We start from the raw sequence: 22,651 nt of genomic DNA on the forward strand, positions 1-22,651 counted from the left end.
AATGACTTTGTGATAACTGAAAGGAAGGTGGAGAAGAAATTGTTGAAGGTGGACATAAAAAAGGCACCTGGGGTGGATGGTATCTATCCAGTTGTATTAAGGGGGGGGGGGCAGCAAAGAACTATTAGCAAACCCATAGTTATAATTATGAGAGCATCCCTTGATTCATGGGTGGACTTGGTGGACCCTATGGACTGGAGATGTGAGAATATATCCCCAATTCATAAAGGTCGATCAAACAGCAACATGAGTAATTACAGACCTGTTAGCTTAACATCTATTCTAGGGAAAATAATGGAATCCCTGGTTAAAGAAGTAACGTAGGACCATTTGGAATAGGCATGTAATTATACTGCAATCACAGCATGGATTTTTCAAGGGGCAGTCTTGTCTAACTAATCTGATAGGTTACTGTGATACAATGACCATGGAACTTGATTTAAAAAATAATTTTGACATATATTTGGATTTTAGGAAGGCTTTTGATACTATTGCACATAATAGACTGCTGTACAAACTTGAGCAATGTGGCATTAAGGGCAAGTTACTGCTATGGATGAAGGGATGGTTAAGTTGAAGAAGACAGAGCGGTTATCAGTGGGCACTACTCTTCATGGGTAATATTCTTAATGGAGTTCCCCAGGGTTCAGTCCTGGATCCATTTTTTTTTTTTTTTTTTTTTTTCAATATTTATTTGTGATATTGATGGAGGTTATCAGGCTTAATGTCTATTTTTGCAGATGTCACAAAAATTGGCAGGGCAATGATAGTCATCAGTGTGAGCTACTACAACAAGATCTGGGAAAATTGGGTTGATGGGCTGAGAAATAACATTTAACATTGACAAATGCAAGGTACTGCACATGGGTAGCAGTAACCCCAGAGTAACTTATCAACTGCATGATATTACACTCAGGGTGGAGTAGAATGAAAAAGACCTGGGGTAATTGTGTAGTCAGATATGAAATTCTCTGAGCAGTGCAGACGTGCTAGGACAGCTCATGGGGTTTTGTTAATGATATACAGAAACTTTTCTGCAGAAATAAGGAGGTGATTATCCCTTTGTATAAGGCCATGGTTAGGCTGCATCTTGAGTACTGTATATAGGTCTCACTTCAGGAAGGATGTAAGCCTGCTGGAATGGGTGCAGAGAATGGCAATCAGTTTGGTGAAGGATAAAAAGGGTGCTCTTACATAGAAAGGCTTCAGTTCTGCAAATTTCAGCTTCTTGAGACCAGGGAGGTGTTTAAAGCCTTGAAAGGATTGAGTAAGCTGAATGTTAATGGTATTCTTCCACTTTCGGAGACCACACATGAGGGGGCATAAATTCAAGTTGAGAAAGGACGATATCAGGATAGATATGTAGAATTTGCCTTCAGCTAGTGGTTGGTTGATTGTTGGAACAGGCTTCAATCTGTTGTTGTTCAAGTGAATGGGTTGAATAAATTCAAGGGAGAACTAGACAAATTCTTGGAGTGTACGGATGGGTGATTTTTTTTTTTTTTTTTTTTTTTTTGCCAATGCTGTATAAGCTTGCTTTCTTGCATCATTTGCCATCACTACTTCTACTACTACAATTTGTATGTGAAAAGGATATTCATAGATTAAATGTAGTTTCAATATGGTATTGTTAGCCTTAGAGAGAGTCTGTGCAGGCTTTGCACATATATTGTTACGTAAGTCCATGAACGTGGACTGGTCTTGGCGCATTATAGTCTTAGTTGCTAATGCGCCAATAAAATCCAAATCAAAATCAAACGTAAGTCTCATGAACGTGGGCTTGTGAAGAGATATATATATATATAGAGAGAGGGGAGGGAGAAAAGTGACATTAAAAAAAAAAAGCGTATACAGCAGGAGAGTAATAAATATTACACAGTTGTAATTAAACCGAATGCCTAAGTTTAGAGAATGTAAAACTATAGATTTTTATTAAATGTTCTTTAAAGTTATAACTTACTAATTAATTGATAAGAAGATGATTCTATTTACTTTTCATTTCTGTTAATCAAAAAAGAATAAAAATATATTCAAGAAAAAAATATGAATGCACTTCAAATGTGACACACCGGGTACATTAACTAACTTGTTTTTATCAGCTTTAGCCTTGAAAAGAATGCTCCTCCTTTACAATTTATTCCTAAGATTGCAAGATACATCTTAGCAGTTTATACATTCAGAAAGCTGCTAATCAATTTGAGATATTTTGGCTTTCAGCATATCTGCCACTGTTTTTTCTCTGCATTCAAATGTAGTAACAATAGCAATTCATCAGTGACTGCATTAGGCCACAAAACAATTTTCTTGATCTAGTTACAAGGAAACTGAATTAGTCATTCAATATGGCTTGTACATCTCACCATTTTTCCATCTCCAAAATAAGATTAGTCAGAAGCATTGCATGCATTAGAGAGGTATGGCATTAAGGGTAATTTGCTACAATGGATAAAGGGATGGTTGAGTGGGAGACTACAGAGAGTGGCAATCAATGGACACTGCTTTTTTGTGGTCAAATGTTATTAATGGAGTTCCCCAGGGTTCAGTGTTGGGCCCTTTGTTGTTTTGTATATTTATCAATGATATTGATGAAGGTATATCAGGTTTAATGTTGTCCAAGTTTGCAGATGATACAAAGGTTGGCAGGGTTGTTAATGACAGTAAAGACAGTATACTACTCCAACTGGATCTAGATAAGTTGGGCAAATGGGCTGAGAAGTGGCAACTGAAGTTTAACATTGACAAATGCAAAATACTGCATACGGGTAGCAATAACCGAAGATAAACATACCAACTGTGTGGTACTACACTCAGGGAAGTGGAAAGTGAAAAAGACCTGGGGGTAATTGTGCAGTCTAATATGAAGTTCTCTGAGCAGTGCAGATGGGCTGCCAGGGCAGGTCATGGAATCTTGTCAATGATATATAGGAATTTTGCTAGCAGGGTCAGGGAGTTGATTATCCCATTATAAAAGGCAATGGTCAGACCACACCTAGAGTTCTGTGTACAGGTCTGGAGGCATCATTTTAGGAAAGATTTAGAATTGCTATAATGAGTACAAAGAAGGGCAACAAGATTGGTGAGGGGAACAAAGGGGTGCTCTTACCAAGAAAGGTCTTAAGTTCTGCAAATTGCAGCACCTGGAGAGTAGGCACCTGTGAGGTTATACAGGTGCTGCTTGTTATTTGGTTTTTAGGAGTATTAGCAACTAAGGCCATATTGCTCCGGGATATGCGGTGGTCATTCCCTGACCTTTCCTCATCCTCCGTATTTGATGGTGACGGGCTCGAACCCCGGTCTAATCAAGAAGCGTGTGCTACGCACTGCTGCTCCTTCCCACCTGGCTACGCGGAGACACCTACTTGTGATGTGATCTGATCAAGGTGTATAAGGCCTTGAATGGGATGAGAAAGCTGAATGCTGATGGGATTCTTCCTGTTGCTCAGATTAAGAACTTGAGGGGGCATAGATTCAAATTAAGGAAAGATAGTTATAGAATAGATGTGCAGAAATTTGCCTTTAGCTAGCAGGTAGTTGATTGGTGGAACAGACTTCCATCTTTTGTTGTGGAAGTTGATAACCTAAATAAATTTAAGGTTGAGGTGGACAGGCATTTGGAACAAATGGGAGTGTTATTTTTTTTTTTTTGGCTGATGCTGCATAAGCTTGCTTTCTTGCATCGTATGCCTCTGCTAATGCAGAATCTATCACTTGTAATATCCCATTAAACTCAGTGCCCACTTCATCAATCTTGAGCAAATCAAAACCATGGAAAAGTTTGAAGTAAACACCAGAAAAATATTGTTTACAAGCTATTATTGAGATTAATTTATTTATGTCCCTTTATTTTATATATTTTGATAGGTTGAGGATTACAAAAAGATAGGATTATGAACTAACTAGGTACTCCATATGAAGTCCCATTTGAACTTCCCTGGACCAAAATATTTGTGATATATTGAGTTTACAATAAAACGAGGTTCATTAGGTTGAGGTTTTAATGTAGTTGTATGCTTGTAATTGCTTCATTAATTTCTTTAGTGTGTAATAATTGACATGTAAGGGTATTAAATTATTGCCACCACTTTAATCATTTTTATTTTGTAAGGTCAAAAGACAAGAACATTGCAATTATCAGAGTGATCAAATGAGTTGGTAAGGCCTGTCACATATTTTGCTATCTGGAAACATTATTTAGAATAATTTTGATTACCCATAGAAATCAATACACCCATAAAAATGCATCCACCAAAAGGTCTACAAAGACCTTAATCTGTCCTTTGCTATCTGGACATACCACTACTACAGCCCTGTACTACCTCTACTACTGCCCTGTAGCCCATTTAGTGTGGGGGGGACAGTGATTCTACCAACACAGTTGGTAGAATCACTGTCCCCCCCACACTAAATGGAAAAACCCAAGTTCGAGTCTTGTCAGTGACGTGGGGAAATTTTTATGGGCCTTTTTCACAACATTGGCTGAGTTGGTTGGGCTCAGGTAAGGGTAGCATGGTTTTTTCTCCCAGAAACTCTGGTTTTTTGCCCACCAAACAGAAAATCAACAACAAACACGAAATTTACAGACAGTATATATGGAGCAATATGGCCTTAGTCTCTGATGCTCCTAAAACCCTACTACTACAACAACAACAACAACAACAGGCATGCATAAAACTTATCAAGATTCAAACTAAAACTAATTTCCTCAGCCATCGTCCATGTATTCAAAATTCTGATCCTGACCTATGATCAAAAAAAAGATCACTGATGTAGTTAACTGCTTAACTAAATTAACAAACAGTTAACTCTAAATTTTTATTTCTAAAATACTTCAGTTACTAGGGATAATTTTATTCAACAATTTGATGAACTTTGTAATGCATTCTTTGGACATTTTAACAAAAATGCACAAAACTAGAGAAAATTGAACTGCATGTTAACTTGTAGTTTGTTTTTGTAATAATGTAAATTATTCTTTTTTGACAGTCAGATAATTTCACCATTAAATACTAATCTGAATCAAACACAAACTGAAGACAGAACATTATGATAAATATATACCAGAGAAACGAACAGAAACCATATTGGGCTGAATTGCAAGAAGAATTAATTAAAACTAATTTATCTTTCATGAAATTATAGAATCTTGCAAAACAAGAGCTGACATCTCTCAAGCATCAGAACACTGACAATTATTTTTAAGTCATATAAGCATGTACAGTATATAATGCATAAATAATAACTGCAGACTACTGTAATTTTTGCTTATTATTATTATTTTTTTTCTGTTTCCTCTTTTATGTGTAGATAGACAGCATTTAGAGTTGATTATCTGAAAAAAATTGACTATCTGTTCCCATTTGTTTTGGATAATCAAGATTCTGCTGAATTCACTATCCCTAACTCATGGTTTGCTCCTTCAAATTAACCTTATGGTTTGATTTTGCTTCTTTTAAATCATCTTTTAATAATTATCCAGAGTGAGAAAAAGATATTTTGTACTGTAGAATCAGCAGATCATAATATGCTAATTTTTATTAATTTTATTCAGCAGTGGTCATTATTTCATATTTTTTAACTTGTATTGATATGTACACATATTATATTTCAGATACTCAGACTTCCTTGTAAATGAAATCTCACAGGAAGGAGTAGTCAGATTGACCGATATGTCACCGCCACCTGAACAGTCTGTCAGTGACAGGGTAAATACTACAATCTGTATTATTTCAAATTATTTTATGTTTGTTCATAATTAGAGCAAAATCTCAATAAAATCTCTGAATGATTAATCATTTTGTGCTAATAAATACATTTTGCAAAAAATATTCTGTTATTCATTTCTGCAGCAGTAGAAATATTATTTGTCTAAAAGTTATAAAAATAAATTTATAATACAAAAAAATTCTGTTAAGATGTTTTTCGAAAGACCGATTGATTAAACCGTCATATAGGGAAAAGACTTCTTAAGATGGAGAAAATAATTTCCAAAAATAGTAACATTTCGCCTAGACATAACTTTAAAGAAAAAATATGTATACCTATTTTGGAGAAAAACTACAGAATAGTAAGGTAATTTTTTAAATGCATAAATAAAATAACTGAAAATTTTCAAATTGATTATGTGCAATGATGGTGCCAGACAAACAAATAACATGCACAGGTAAAAATATAACTGTTCTCATAAAGAAGCAATATGACTTACTGAAAACTTGACTTTTGTGTGATTAGTAAATTTTAAAATATAATTAAATTTGTAAAAAGACCAAATTAACCTTAAATTTTGTTTTACATTTTATTATATCATAACATTGGCTGCATCTTTTCAAATGATTTGGCACATTTTTTTTAATTTGCATCCACTTTTGTTTGAAGCTTAAATTGTTACTGTAAAATTTATTATTTCTCACTATTGTATATTCAAAAAAATTTCCTGTTTATCCACAGTTAATTAAAGGTTATTATTATGTAATTTTTTAAAAATTTAGATGGCTGATGTTATAGATGAGGATGATGTTAAAGCACTCCAACGACTGTGTGCCTCAGAAGAGGAAAGAGATTCTGTTGTGATTGATGTAAGTAAAGGTTATTTAAAACTGCATAGTCCTTGATACTACAAAGTTTCTATTAGTTATATTTTTTCATTTTTAATATATTTTTGAGATATACTTATATTAGTCTGTTTTACTTTTGGAATGCCAGTAAAATTTCAGCATTTTTTAAAATAGATTTGGTATGAAAGTGATTTGGTGCTGACCTGGACTTTACCTTTTTTTTTTTTTTTTACACGTATGTGTGGTGTGATTGAAAAGTTTGGGGAATGAACTAATAATTGAGAAATAATAAAGCTTACTGGCTGTTCAGATGGATCTCCTTTAAAGTAGTCTCCTACACACTGTATACATTGATTCCAGCACTTCTGCAGAATTGCTAATAGGCTGCTTTTGAAATTGCTAGTAGTTCCTGTGTTGTGTTCTGAATAATTTCCTTAGTCATTGCAAATCTATGACCTTTCAAGGAATCTTTAAGCTTGTGAAACAGAAAAAAAGTTATAGGGAACTAAATCTGGTGAGTATGGCAGATTGGATACCACATTGATAGAATGCTTTGCAAGAAATTCTTGGATAGAAAGTCTGAGTGTGCCATGACATTGTCAGCAAGTGCCAATTCCTTTAATCCCACTCCATTTTTTTGGCTTTTTTCTCTGAAAAGCACTGCACAATTGCTTTGCTGCAGAACTGTTTTATAGTATTCCTGGTTCACTGTTTGGCTATGCAAGACAAATTCATAATGAACAGTGCCCTGCAAGACAAAAAAAAAAAAATGTCATAAGTAAAATCTTTATATTTTATAAGGTTGCTTGCTTAGCTCTTTGGGTCATGAAAAAAGACAGTCTTCCAATGGAAGGACCAAGCCTTTGTTTCTGCATCATAGCCATACATCCATGATTCATTAGCAGTAATGATGAAAGAAACAAAGTGTGGGTCAGCAGCAGCACTTTGATGAAGTTCCTGACATGCAAAAATTTGCCACTGTCTGTGATCATCATTGAGGATGCAAGGCACAAACTCAGCTGAAATGCATTGCATTCCCAAATCTGTGTTAAAATTGATTGACATGTCCCATAAGAAATATCAATTTTACCAGCAACTTTGTGGATGGTTAAATGTTAATCACTCCTGGTTTGATCAAGAACACAACCAATTGAATTATTGGTTTTTGAAGTTAAAGGGTGGCCAGAGTGAACATCATCTTCAATGGACATTTGGTCCTCTTTAAACTTTGTAAACCACTAAAAAGTCTTCAACAACACATGTCATCTTCCTCAAAAGCTGGTTGTAACATTTCTTATGTTTCTGTTACACTTTTCCCTAATTTGAAACAAAATTTAAAGTAAATTCCCTGTTCAGTAAAGTCATTCATTTTAAAATGTAACAAAACACATAAAACATCTTCTATTTAGTGCACACCAATTCAGACTGACTATAAATAAATGGATTATTCCTATATTACTAGATTGGGGACTCACTCAACATAGTAACATGTCACTGAATGTGTTGTAACAAGTTGCAACTTGCTGTGTGATACCTCAATTTAAAGATACAGTTAGTTCCCCGAAAATTTTGATCTCATCCCGTGTGTATGTGTATTTTCAGGTATTCATTCTATACACTCATTTATTCCATTTTTATGCCAAAGCAATGATGCCAGCAGTGTAGAAAGTTGTATGCTGATTATGTAGTCACCACAGGATATTTGACTTCATCCTTTTGGAATTTCTGGTCTTTCAGACATCCTTTTATTTGCCTGAACAAAGGAAAATCACTACAGGTCAAGCAGTGATTTTACTTTGTTTAGTGCAGATATAGATCACAGAGTGATGGCGCATGATTTTCCAGCATTAGATTGCCCATGTCATTGTCATTTAAAGTTTCAATATTATCATACAGTCAGATGATTTGCTTTGACTGTTTCCCCATGCCTTTTCTTGCATATTGCCTAGTAAACGTTACTAGTTAGCAATTTATGATAATACTGCACCTTGATTGTCTTAACTCGAGAGAATATTAATATTCATATGGATTACTCCTATATTGCAGAAGACACTAGCCATGGCCTTGACACCTACTGGCAGTATCTTGAATATTTTGAGTGATGGGAAGTGTTTGTGGTGTCCACATCATATTACTAGTTAGTGTTTATTGCAGAAATGCATCTCCCACTAATTAAAACTGGTTCAAGTGCTGCATGGACAGAGCAATTTGATGCACTTTCTGTTTGAGCATTAACATCTTTAGCAGCTGTCATACACACTTTTTTGAACAGTAAGTGGCCATGTAACACTTATGCACAGTTTGGATGCAGCAGTACAATGCACTATTATGGTAAGAAATATTTTGATTTCTGTTTTCATCATTCATTTCAGATGGTATTGTCCTTTGTTTGGTAATATGAATATTGCGTAAATTAAAGGTTTGAATTTTGGCATCTGAACTTTAAGGTGTTTTTTTGTGATAATGAGATTTCATTCACAAAAACTTTAGTAATAAATATCAGTATATTTGTTTGTACTTTTTAAACACCATCTAAGAACAATTTTCCCCCTTCTTAAGGTTACTGATAAAGACAAAGAAGGAAGAAGAAAGGTGCATGAAGCCATTCGACATAACTTCTCTGGTTTGGAGAGTCATACTGAAGACAAAGAAGATTGTAAAGTCATTGTAGTAACTAACAGTAACAATCAGAGTAAACGAGGTTGGTAAAAGAAAGTTATATACTGCTATATTCATATTGCATTTTCAGTAACATATGTTATGGACAAATCCAAAAGTATAAACATCTCACAGTCTGCTTAGGTGAAGCTACACAGATTGTGAAATGTCTTGTGCTTAATAAACTAATTTAAGTTTTGTGCTCATTAGACAATGTTTGAAATACTACTAGATAACCACTTGTAGAATTATATTAAATTTTAAAGAATTTCAGGTAAATTTATGTTTTAGTATATCTTAGTAACTCTTCTTGTTGATATAGCGACTTCTGTATGGAAAATGTAGGTTCGAGTCCTGCCATAAAATGGAAAAATTTCTGATAGCTTTTTCACCCAAGTGAAAAGTGAAAAAGCTATCAGAAATTTTAGCCAGTCTCAAGTGGAGGTACAGGGTTCCTTCCCCTTGAATTAGGGCTGGTCTTTATGCATTTTTTGATTGTACCTGTTCGCTGCCCCACTTAAGAAATGGAGGGGGGATGATGTTTTCCACATTGTTTTAGATTCATGCTGTCTTTTGTTTTGGGTTCATGTTGCTTTTATTCATCATCCAAGGTTCTGTACTCTTTTTCAGGATAATGAATTTATCCAATATTTATTTTATGTAATGAAATGAATTTTTAAACATACAGTAAGTTCACATTTAAGATAATATTTTATTTGCAGGTAAGAAAGGAAAGCGGCAGGTCTGGCCAGCATCAAGAGGAAACTACACTCATTTTGTTATGTACAAAGAAAACAGAGATACAATGGATGCAATCAATATGGTTGCTTCATTGCTAAAGTAAATATTGCCTAATATGATAATTTTTTAATTTATCATTCAAAAATCTCTATAGATCATTTCCTCCTTTTTAGCTATGTATTTTGTTTTGATTAAAAGGTAAACTATGTTTGTACCAGGTTAGAGGAGTTTGCAACTAATTGTTTGACAAAAATGTTTAATATCTTTAGTTTATTTGGTCTAATGTAGCTGAGAAAGGACAAGCAGCACATTTGTTTGAATGGACTGTGGTTCAAGCCCGCATGTCTGCTAAATATGGTTAATGATTGTATTCATTGTTGAGTCAATTAATTATAAACTCCTCTGATCTAGTAGTTGTGCTAGAGTATAAACAGAACATTTTTTGTTTTTAAGTTTACTGAATACAGGCAGGCAACCCCCGTATAACACAGTATTTCTACAACACAGTTTTGCTCTAACATGATTGATAAATTGCAGCAATCCTTGCACAACACTGTACCTAAATAACACGGTTAGACAATTATGGCAAACCTTGCATCACATGGTATTTTTGTGCAGGGGAAATCCCTGTTGGATGCAATTTTTCAACATTTCCATTCTTTTTTTGGGGATCGCTGCTGTTGACTTGCTGGTTGTTATGCAAAAAAAAATTATTGGGAAATCCCCGTATTTTATTTTTTTCAGAAATCCCTGTGCTATTGATCTTGTGCTTGTTTGAGACCGTGCAAAAATTGTGACTTCGAAGCATGCGGTTCATGACTTTTAAGGTTTTTGTAAGGTTATTTTGTTTTTTATTTGATCATTTTTAAATTTTTCAGAGTATGTATTACTAAACTTTGTTCTTAAGAACTGTATTGGAATAATTTCTTTGTTGTGCAGCCTTAATTTATGCCTAAGGAATTTAGTCATAATTTGGATAACTGCTGATTTATTTAAAGAATGGTTTCTAAACTGTTTTGTGCCAGCTGTGGAAAACTATTTAAAGCAGAAAAAGCTAGATTTCAAAGTTTTATTTCTATTGGATAATGCACCAGGCCATCCAAAAGATTTAAGTCATCCAATATGTTGAAGTAATGTTCCTACCACCTAATCCAACTTCTTTAATTCAGCCATTAGATCAAGGCATTATATCTACCTATAAAACTCATTACATCAGAAATCGTTGCAATGGATTTTGGAAAAAATTGATTCCGAATCTATTGAAGTGATGGAAGCTTTGAAACATTTCTCAGTTGTGGGCTGTATCGGAATCATAGCTTCATCACTCAAAGAAGTAAAACCGTCAACCTTAAATGTGTGTTGGAAAAATGTATGGGCAGAGTCAGTTCATTCAGGAAATATGGTTGAACCGACAGAAAGCGGAATCGGTGCGATAGTAGAACTTGCTAAGTTGGTAGGAGAAACTTTTGATGATATGACTACTGAAGACGTTCAAGAATTACTGGTAGAAAAAGAGGCTGGCGAAGCAGATTTGGTGGAAATGGCATCAGAAGAAACCAAATCAAATCAGAGGATGAAAGTGCAGATGAAAATTCTGAAGTTCCAAATTTTACACTAAAAAGCATACGGGACGGCATAAACTTAGCCGAGAAATTAAAATCTTATTTTTTGAATGCAGATCCTTCGACTGAAAGTAGCACAAAGTTCAAAAGGGAGCTTCAAAAATGTTTAGCTCCAATACCAGGAAATTTATAAAGATCTATCAAGCAAGAGAAAAAGCAAACAATCCCAGATTACGGATTTTTAAAGGAAAGCAGAGAATACACTAAATCTGGATGCTGCAGAAGAAGGTTCAAAAGGTTAAGATATTCTGCAACAGAGAAAATGTTCTTGTTTGATTGTGCTTAGCATCGATGAAGAGAAAGATAATTAAATTAACGTATATTATCTGACTTATATTTATCACAGTTTGTAAGAAGTTTGTTCAGTTATTACTATTTTTAATAAAAAGTTTCCAATAGTTATAAAAAAATTGTGTATTTTTGTTAGCTTTTGGAATGTAACCCCCCTTTTTGTACTGGTTCTTAATCGTGTATAACACTGTTTCACACTACACAACATTTTATACGAACCTGTGTTATATGAGGGTTACTTGTATTAATATTAGCTGTCTAGCTTTGACTTTTCATAGTACTAAAACTTCATAAATTTTAAATTATTCTCATCCAGACTTATCTACTTTTGGTATATTACAAGGCTTCAGGTTTTCATGCTCACTTGCTGAAGAAGTGTAGTTAGAACCGTAGTTGCCAACGGGAGTGGATTAGCTATGCTAGAATTTCTTATTTATTTAACACATGCACACATAAGTCTCTTACTGATCAGGACTGTGTCACCAGGAGTTGATCTGCACTGCGAATTTAAAATTTGGCTTTGCTAGAAAATTGAAATTAAAGAAGTCATACATTCACATACATGTGTCTTAGGTCACACATAAGTTTGTATCCAAATAATTCCTTGGAAAAATAAGCCATGTCATGGTAACATATTAAGCTTTATGAGTACAAATAATAGAAATAATTGTGAACTAAACAAAGACATATTGAAACAAAATTTGTAAAGTAAGATAGAACCAATACCTTGATCTACCACCAGTAACAATTTTAGTAATAGATAATCGTGATGTTTAGTTAAATTTAAAATTATCCAATTTTTTCCATGCATTTATCAGGATAATAGAGACTAGTTATTGTCCTATGCTACCTTGAGTGACTTGAGATTAAGCAGCTGGATACACTGACCACTATATTTGAGGACCCTGCAGGGTCTGCATATTTTGCCCCTGCCACCTCATATTTTGTGATGATGTTTTTGAAAACAGGATATATGGCCATGCATTGATTTCATTGGCCGTATTTGATAAAGTGTTTCTGTCCAGTGGGCTTGATATTGTGCCCAATTTACCATAATGTGTAATTCAGTTATGGTGGATTTCTCAAAGTTCTGTTTTTCTGACAGCAGGTCCATGCTCTTTTTGATAGCCTTCTAGGCTTTCATCACCAAATCTGATGTTGCATATGACACTGCTTTGTTGTAATGTTGGAGTACCTATTTTTACATTGAACAGAATTGATTGCAGTTTTGCACTGGAACTAGAGTACATTTAATGATGTCCTATAATAGAAAATCAGTGGTAACAGTCCCAGATGCAGGCCAGGGGGAAGGTGGAATGATGGTATCAAGCAAGCATTAGAAGTAAGAGGACTTACTCTGGCAATGGCTAAACATATAACAGGAAATAGGATAGCATGAAGAAAATAGTGAATGGAAGGCTGATAGTCCAGATGGAATGATTTGTACTACCATGGTCACCTGCCAACCCACTAAGTATAACAGATTTGGATGTTGATGTTATCTTACAGATGTTTTATATGCTCTGTTCTGTGATATTATATGAAAAATTATGTTTGGTTTAAGTCTTTATTGATTACCTTAAGTTCTTTGTGTCTGCTTCTTTCATCTTTGCATTATTACCACAGTGAGAATAGGTCCAATTTATTAAAGGTGTGTCCATCTTCCTCCACAGCTGGGTGGCCCAAATACTGACCAGCATACATTTTCTTTTTGTATACCACAGTGATGAAATGGGAATGGTTTCTTTCTATTAGGGTACCAAGGAAGGGGAGCTTTCTTAGTGGGTATACTTGAATGCTGACAATCTCACATATAATATATTCCAGTTGAAGACATATTGGTGTTTGTAACATGAAGCTCTTGAGATAGACCCACAAGAAGTAATCTAGAGACTTCTGTATGGGCACCGAATGATGCCAGTTGCAAGCTCACTTTGTTTGAGAACATGCCTACTATCAGAAGATTTATCCCTACCTGATCACATTACTTCCCTTCTGGTAGATATAGACAACAGTTATCATTTAGGATGGTACACAAACTCGCCATGCAGTCTTGTCTTTGGCATGCAGCGACGTCTGTTGAAGTAATTTTGGATTCATTAGGCTCAATAGCAGAAGTTCTATGGGGTCTAATGAATCCAGATTAATGGTCATCATAAACATATTCAATTTATTCTCAGCATAATTTATATTCATTTATTCCTGTTCATTATTGCCACCAATGTATAAAACACTGCTGAAATCAAAGTTTTTTTTTAGTTGTAGAAAGGTACCATGCAGTTTTCTGTTTTTGTTATAGTTTTATCTCAGAGTATATTTTCAAAGTACGTTTGAAATTTTCAAATGTAAATTCTCTGATGGAAATTTAAGGAGTGACCTGCAGGTTTATGATCTAATCATGAAAGAAAGTAGTAGTAACAAAAATTAATATTTATTTTCCACATAAACTCCTCTAACATTAATACATTTTTAGCCATGATCTTTCTGTATTTTTATCTCTTGTTTGTAGAAAGTTGCATTTTGGGTTTCCAATCAGAGTTCAGTGGTAGCAAAATCATTACTACTTTCAACTTTCATTTCTTTTAGGTAATTTTTCATTAATATGAAAACAAATTGAAGGCCTAGTGGTGCTAAATCTGAGAATAAGGGGTGGGACAACAATTCAAAATTACAGACAATAGCTTTGAACTGTGGTCACTGTAGTATGTGACTTGTGAGATGGAGCATTGTCCCAATGAAACAGAACTCATTTAGTAAGGAATCTGTATCTTTTTATTTTTTTTTATGAAGTTGTCTTATTGTCTCCTATGATAACTATGCCCAACAATATAAATAAAAATAAATTTTTATTTATATTGTGTTTTATTTTATTTATATTGGTGGTTCAACAATTTTTCATAGAAGATATTTTAGTATATCTTGTACTCTTTTCATATGAATTTTTTACAACACATCTGTGCTGACCAAAGATGTGCTCTCTCATTCATTATCTAGCAGCCATGAATTCTTTCATTGCCACATCATGAAAGAAACTAGAAGTAACAAAAATGAATATTTATTTTTCCACATAATCTTCTCATTGTCACTAATTGTTCCCACCATATTGTTATTAATTTCTTGAGGAATTAAGGTTTTCTTATGCAGATAATTTATATCAACTCAATTAAAATTTATCCATTTTACTCAAAAAAAAAAAAAAAAGAAAGAATAAAAATATTATTACCATTATAAAAGAAACTGTTATGCATTTTTGCAGACACATTTATAAAAGATATTTAATTATAATAACTGTATTATCAGGATATCATAGTTTTGCACTTAGGTTACAAACTTATTAATTGCTCCTCATATGCAAATATCCTTGAAGTGTCATTTGTAATAAATAGTTTTAGCTTTAATATTGTATTGTTTGCTGTTATCTTCATTCCAATAAGTATTATCATGAAGATTATTTGCATAAATAATTTTCACTTTTAGCACAAAAAACAGTTAACAGGTTGAATGAAATCAAATGAATTTTTTTTTCCCTTTTTGTTTTTTTTACTTTCATAGAATGAAACCAGCATCTTTTAGTTATGCAGGCACAAAAGACAAGAGAGGAAAAACTTCACAATTAGTGTCTGTGTATCGTGTTCCAGCTGAAGAATTGCTTTCATTGAACACTAAACCTAAAGCCATTTCTATTGGGAACGTACAGTAAGGTGCTATTTTATGACTTAAAAATTGTATAAAGTTGTTAATTTATAGTATATTTAAATAAAATATGATTTAACAAAACTTATTATTATTATTTTACTATGATTCTAATTTTTATTTTTTTTAATATACTAGAAATATGAAATGTTCACTTATTTGAATGTATTTTAGAATGCCTGTTTAAGAATATTAATATATCATACATTATCAAAACATTCTTGAATTTATTTGTGTATGATATTTGGTTTGTTTTGTATCTCCAAAGATAAATCATATATTGTTTGAAAAGTCTCAACCAGGAATCAAGTTTATGAAATTAACTAGAATTTACTGTGTTAATTTTTAAATATGAAATTAAGAAATTAAAGCATTTGCACAAATGACTAACTGACATTGTAAATCAGGATATTATAAATACAGTGATAACAATTGAACCAATAGTATAATGGATAAAATAATTTTACATATTTTTATTACTTTGGTACGTATGATCATATCCAGACATATTTTCTTTTTTTTCCCCTAACTATTCCTTGTTTCTTTTGACAGGAAAATTGAACGAAGTGTTATAAATGAGAGATATAATTAAAAAATCATGTCAGGGAAAGAAATTTACTGATTAAATAAACTAACCACTGAAAGTTAAGCTGGAACCTTATTTTTTGACCTTTATAACCAACCTCTATATCATGAAAATTAATTGTAATAAATAAATAAGTAAATAATTAATTGTCCTTCCTTAACTGTATATTCAACCTCTATATCATTCTGTGATCCACTTGGATCACAGAATCGGGCATACTTCCAGGTAAAGTCATTTTACTTTACCTGGAAGCATACTTTTAATGTGCTTTTGAAATATGCTAACATTTACATTAACATTTTATTAACCGTTAACTCCTAACATTTATAACATGCATTCTCAAATATCTCTGAATACAGTCAACTGTTCAAAAATATTTATGACCAAATTAAATCATCACAAGTCAGTACTTTTAAATGTTACACAGTAGTATGTTCAGTTAAGTCAACTTGTACTATATTACTAATACCATGTTAGTATTATTAATAATATTATTAATTTAGCTATAAACAAATCACCAGCACTAGGGCTGTTTACATGTGAGGTTTCAACTATAAACTATTAATGCGAAAATGCTGAGACACTACACATTGTAAACATGTAACCAGCTTATGTTATTTCAAAAATGGGAAAACAGTGCTTGCTTTAAACTGAATGGTAACAAAGAATAAGAAAGTTTCATATTGTATACAAAAAACATGCATGTGAAGAGAAAAAAGTAAGCTTTGGCATTTTAGATATTAAAAAGTTGAGGAAATGGATGCCTACTTTTAGTATTTGTAAATCCAAATTGTGCATTATTATTAAATTTGTTATTCTGATTTTGTCAAATTAGGAATTCTGCACAATTTTTTTTAAAAAACTCATTAAAATGTAAAGTTTATTAAATGTAGGATTCATTATAATGCCTGTGTACATAAACTATATGTTTCTAAACTATGTGTAAAAAATTCTGAGATATATTATAGGGCCCAAAATGAGAAAAAAAAGTCATAGAAATATGTCTGAAAATGTTTTATTTCAGAGTTATTATTATGCATGAAAGTGATTTACAACAGTTATTTGAAGTTGTGTTCTTAACCTGGGATGTAATGAATGGAGATGTGAATGTGCCAAAGCTTTAGTAAATAAAATACTGATATTGTTCAAAAAATGCAGTCTCAAAGTGAAGGGGAAGCTGTTGCTTGTGAAAACTGTGTTCTCATTTCTTTCTTCTCCTCTCTCTTTCTAAAAACTGATATATTCCAGTGTATCTGCTCCTATAGTATTAGCCATATAATGCAAGGACATAAATCCAACAAACAACAACAAGAACAACATAATGCAAGGAAGCCACACTTTTTCTGCACCATCCAAAAAAAAAAAAAGATAAGAAAATACAAATTAGCTCTTCCCTCCTCACATAGTATTAGTATTAGTATTAGTATTAGTAACGGCCGTATGGTGCAAGAAAGCCTATGTCTTATGCTGCACCAGCCAAAAATAAAAAATAAAAAAAAATAAAAAAAAATCCGAACAAAACAATGATAAAAACAAAAATTAAATAAATAAATAAAAATAATAAAATGAAATAAAAATAAATAAAAAGGAAATTAAACCTATCATCCTATGCGCTTCCCTTACCCGAAAGTACTATCCAGATGACCTTTGAATTTCCCCAAACTGTCGGCCTCTACCACCCATGAAGGCAACTTATTCCAGTAATTTATAACTCGCTGGCTAAAATAAAACTTCCTGCAATCCAATCTAAACATTTCCCCCCGTAACTTGAATTTATGTCCCCTAGTTCTAGCATCATTTATAATCTTGAAAATTTCGTCCTCATTCATTTTACTGATGCCTCTCAGAGCCTTAAACACCTCAATCAAATCTCCTCTAAGGTGTCTAGTTTCCAAACTCTGCAACCCACATATTCGAAGTCTTTCTTCATAAGGACGCCCTTTTGCCGATCTCACCAGGCGAGTTACCCTTCTTTGCACCCTTTCAAGAAGCTCGATGTCTTTCTTTAGGTGCGGTCTCCATACTTGAACACAGTATTCCAAGTGTGGTCTAACATAAGCCTTATATAATGGGATTATCATGTCCCTATCTCTACTTGCAAAAGTTCGATAGATCATCGATAGGACACCATGGGCCTTCCTTGCAACCTGTTTACAATGCTCAGAGAATTTCATGTCTGACCGTATCGTAACACCCAAGTCCCTTTCCTCCAGTACTGGGTTCAGTTGAAGTCCACCAAGTGAATAAATTATTTTAGGATTACTGTTTCCCAGGTGTAATACCTTACACTTTGTTGGATTAAAGCACAGCTGCCATTTTTCTGACCATTCTTGAAGTCTATCTAGGTCTCTCTGAAGAAGCTCAGCTTGACAGTGATCATTAACTACTCTACCAATTTTAACATCATCTGCAAATTTAGACATCACGCCCTCTATCCCTTCATCAATGTCGTTTATGAAAATTAAAAACAACAGTGGTCCTAATACCGATCCTTGGGGAACCCCACTTCTTACATCAACCCAATCTGAGGAATAGCCATTTATCACAACCCTCTGCCTCCTGCCCTGAAGCCATCCTTCTATCCATCTAAGGATTTTCCCAGTGATTCCAACCTGTTCCAGCTTATAAAGCAACCGCTCATGTGGGACTGAGTCAAAAGCTTTGCTGAAATCTAAATAAACAATGTCGAAGTTATTCCCTAAATCCAGCTCGTGAGTGACCCTTTCGAAATAGCGAACCAGATTTGTTAAACATGATTTTCCCTTTACAAAACCATGCTGAGTATCCTTGAGAATTTCAATTCGATCCAAATGATCCTGAATTCCACCCTTGATCATTGCCTCCATGATTTTCCCTACTACTGAAGTCAGACTGACAGGTCGATAATTTCCCACTTCACTTTTAGAGCCACCCTTATGTATGGGAGATACATTTGCACTTTTCCAATCCAAGGGAATCTCCCCAGAGTCTAGTGATGCTCGCATAACCAGCCTCAGTGGTTCAATGCACTCGCTTGCCGCCTCTCTCAAGATTATAGGGTATATTCCATCAACTCCAGGAGCCTTACTGGTCTGTAGGCTTGAAAGTTTTTTCATTAAATAATCTTGCGAAATTTCAATATCATTAATTACATATTTTTTAACTTCACTCTCACAATTTCCCATTGCCACAAAAGGCTTTTCATTTGTAAATATCGATGCAAAATAACTGTTGAGTTCATCTGCAACGGCAGCTGGTGTATTTATTACTATCCCCTTTCCCTTACGTAAAGGTCCGATCTGGTTTGTCCTGCTCTTCTTGGCATTTATATATGTGAAGAATTCTTTATCCCCCCTCTTTGCTCTGTTTGCTAGTGATTTCTCATAAACTGCCTTTGCCTGTCGAACCTTTTCTGTGGCTCTATTACACATCACCTTGTAGCTGTTATAGGCTTCAGTACTTTTTATTGCTCTGTAACCTTTCCATGCCACCTTTTTCTGCTCAAGTAATGCGGCAACTTCACTAGTCATCCAACTTGGAACCCTTCTTGTGGAGTATTTTTTTAATGGTATATACGCATTCAAGGCATCTGTGATTAATGTTTTAAAAGCGTACCACAGTTCAATTGTATTCATTCTCTGCGCGATATCTACCCAGTTAATAGAGGCCATGTAGTACCTTAAGGCATCGTAATTTCCATTTCTGAAATTAAAACCCATTCCTTTGCCTTTTGCTTCTGCTACCTCTCTCGTCATCATCCACCGTAGAACTCCATGATCACTTCCTGCCACTGGTTCCTCTACTGTCAGCCCTGTTATGTCATCTGATTCATGTGTGATGATGAGGTCTAGGATATTCTTTTCTCTAGTACTTTCCCTGACATGTTGATACAAATAACAGTCATCTAGTTGATTTAAAAATTTTGTTCCCCATGTCGAGTTTCCTTCCCATTTACTCCAATCAATTAGAGGCAAATTGAAATCACCCATAATAAGACATTGACGCTTACTTGCCCATTCCATTTGCATGTAGAGGCTTTTGTCATAGTCTTCACAATCACCTGGTCTGTAGATTACTCCTACTCGCATTGTACCTTTGTTTCCAACTATCTCACACCATACAGACTCTATACTAGCATGTGAAATGTCTGAATCCGGGAAAGCTATCGTCGCACTCAGGCTGCTTCTGATAAGAAGCATTACCCCACCACCCCTTCTATCTACTCTATCCTTCCTAAATACATTATACAAGCCGTACTGAAACTCATCATCCCCAATTTCCGGGTGGCACCACGTCTCTGTAAGCCCTATTATGTCCGCGTTACTTGTTTTAACCAGCAGTTCGAATTCGCTCATTTTATTGACGATACTTCTAACGTTACTGTATAAACAATTAAGATTTACTGTTCTTGTATATTTAACAACCCTAACACAACCCTTGAAGTTTTTTAGGCTCTCTTCCCTGATATTAGCTACCCGCTCACGTGAAACGTCTTTGGCCCCAGAACATCTAGATAATACGTCCAGTTGGGGTAACAGATAAGAACTCTTAAGGTATGTGCAAGAGTTAGATTGACCAATATTATCAGATAAACGTGTGTCAGTATTACCCACATCCCCCCTAACTAGCAGTTTCCCTGAACCTTTAAGGTATCCTCAATGATACTGGCAAAAACTTTTGCACCACCTTTGTTTAAGTGTATCCAGTTGACCTGGATAGGTAACTATCCAGTTGACCTTTGAATTTCTTCAAGCTGTCAGTCTCAACTACCTGAGAAGGCAACTTGTTCCAGTAATTAACAACCCACTAGCTGAAAGAAAACTTCCTACAATCTAATCTAAACCCCTTCCCCCAGGTGCCTCCGTAGCCAGGTGTGCAGGAGCAGCAGTGCGTAGCACATGCTTCTTGATTAGACCGGGGTTCGAGCCCGTGACCACCAAATACGGAGGATGCGGAAATGTCAAGGAATGACCACCACATATACCCGGAGCAATATGGCCTTAGTTGCTAATGCTCCTAAAAACCAAACAACATCAACATCAACCCTTCCCCTGTAATTGAATTTATGGCCTCTAATTCTGGAATTCTTTATAGCAGTGAATCTACCTTCATTCATTTTACTCACCCCTTCCTTATAAACCTCAATCAGATTGGTCCACTCTAAGGTGCCTAGTTGCCAAGCCCACATAATCAAGGTCTTTCCTTGTACAGTGTCCCCTTTGCCAATCTCACAATGTGAGTTGCCCATTTGAGCCTTTTCAAGAAGCTAAATGTCTTTTTTTCAGATGAAGTCTCCATACTTGACACAGTATTTCAAATTCAGTCTTACAATTGCCTTATACAGTGGGATTATGATCTCCCTATCTCTCTACAGGATATTGTTCAATAAATCATCAATAGGACACCATGGATTTCTCTGGTTGCTTGTTTACACTGCTACTGCTGTTACTAGTCATTAACTGCAGCTTGTTTAGTGACTGTTGTTTATTTTCACAGCAATGACTTCATTTTCCAGTATTTGCTTGTGCAAATATGCACCTCTTGTATGGTTGCACTTGAGGAAGTTCATTTGTTACTGTATAAATTCCTTAGCATTATCTTGTCAGCAAGAGCAGCATCTCCTTGTTGCTCCATGTAATGGAATAGAGACAAAGTGGGATGAACTGTAATTGTGGAGACTCCAGTTGATTATCCTCAAATAATGAGGAATCTATTAGACATAGAAAATGAGATTGATGGTGATGTTACTGTAGAAGTAACGTGTGTGAATGAATGAATAAATATATATATGAATGCATGCACAAGATTTTTCAATACTAAATTTAACTTTATGAATTAATTTTCCACATTTACTACATACACATGTTCATGCATATATCAAATATTTCAGTATAAGTGACAGTAAAATAAGTAAGGGCAAGTTTATTAAATTAAATTTTTTTCTGTTCTTCATTCTAAGAATATCATCACTTTTATATTTTCATGATGTGTAACTTCTGTTTTAATACAAAGATAGTTTGTGAAATGAATATTTTAGGGAAAATGATTATTATTTGTTATTTATTTATCAAAGAATTAATTTTGAAGTTACTGTTTTCTCTTTTCAGTTATAGAGATAAGCCAATCAAACTAGGAGACCTAACTGGAAACCAGTTTCAAATTGTCTTGAGGTTAGTATAGACAATAGATGACATACGATCAGCTTAAGTGACAAATCATGCCACAGTCTCAGATAAATGACAGAAATTTTTATTCACTACAATGGCAGAAATACTTGTTCAGTTTGTTTTCTTTATTATAGTTCTTGCTATGATCTTTCATGAGGTGATTTTAAATTTAAGCAATGAAACAGTTGGATGTTTCATTATCTGATTATTTTTATTTATTTTTTTTTCAGGAATGTATCAGCAACTCAAGAACATATCTCAAAGGCCATGGAATCACTGACAAAAAATGGCTTCATTAATTATTATGGTATGCAAAGATTTGGCACTACTTCTGTTCCCACATATGAAATTGGCAGGTAAGTT

At 34.2% G+C, this 22,651-nt stretch overlaps 1 protein-coding gene across 1 annotated transcript in view; it reads left to right on the plus strand.

Annotated features, from left to right (window-relative positions):
- Nucleotides 1-22,651, plus strand: part of Pus7 (pseudouridine synthase 7) — an 84,238-nt gene that overhangs the window by 24,670 nt on the left and 36,917 nt on the right. The window contains exons 3-9 of the mRNA XM_090372204.1: nt 5,609-5,702; nt 6,486-6,572; nt 9,111-9,252; nt 9,932-10,049; nt 15,416-15,559; nt 22,229-22,291; nt 22,519-22,644. Coding sequence (XP_090228330.1) covers nt 5,609-5,702; nt 6,486-6,572; nt 9,111-9,252; nt 9,932-10,049; nt 15,416-15,559; nt 22,229-22,291; nt 22,519-22,644 — 774 coding nt within the window. The remainder of the gene's footprint in view (nt 1-5,608; nt 5,703-6,485; nt 6,573-9,110; nt 9,253-9,931; nt 10,050-15,415; nt 15,560-22,228; nt 22,292-22,518; nt 22,645-22,651) is intronic.

Source organism: Mastigoproctus giganteus, chromosome 4 (genome assembly GCF_048544385.1).
Source record: "Mastigoproctus giganteus isolate SK-2022 chromosome 4, ASM4854438v1, whole genome shotgun sequence".
NCBI classification, from domain to species: Eukaryota; Metazoa; Arthropoda; class Arachnida; order Uropygi; family Thelyphonidae; genus Mastigoproctus; species Mastigoproctus giganteus.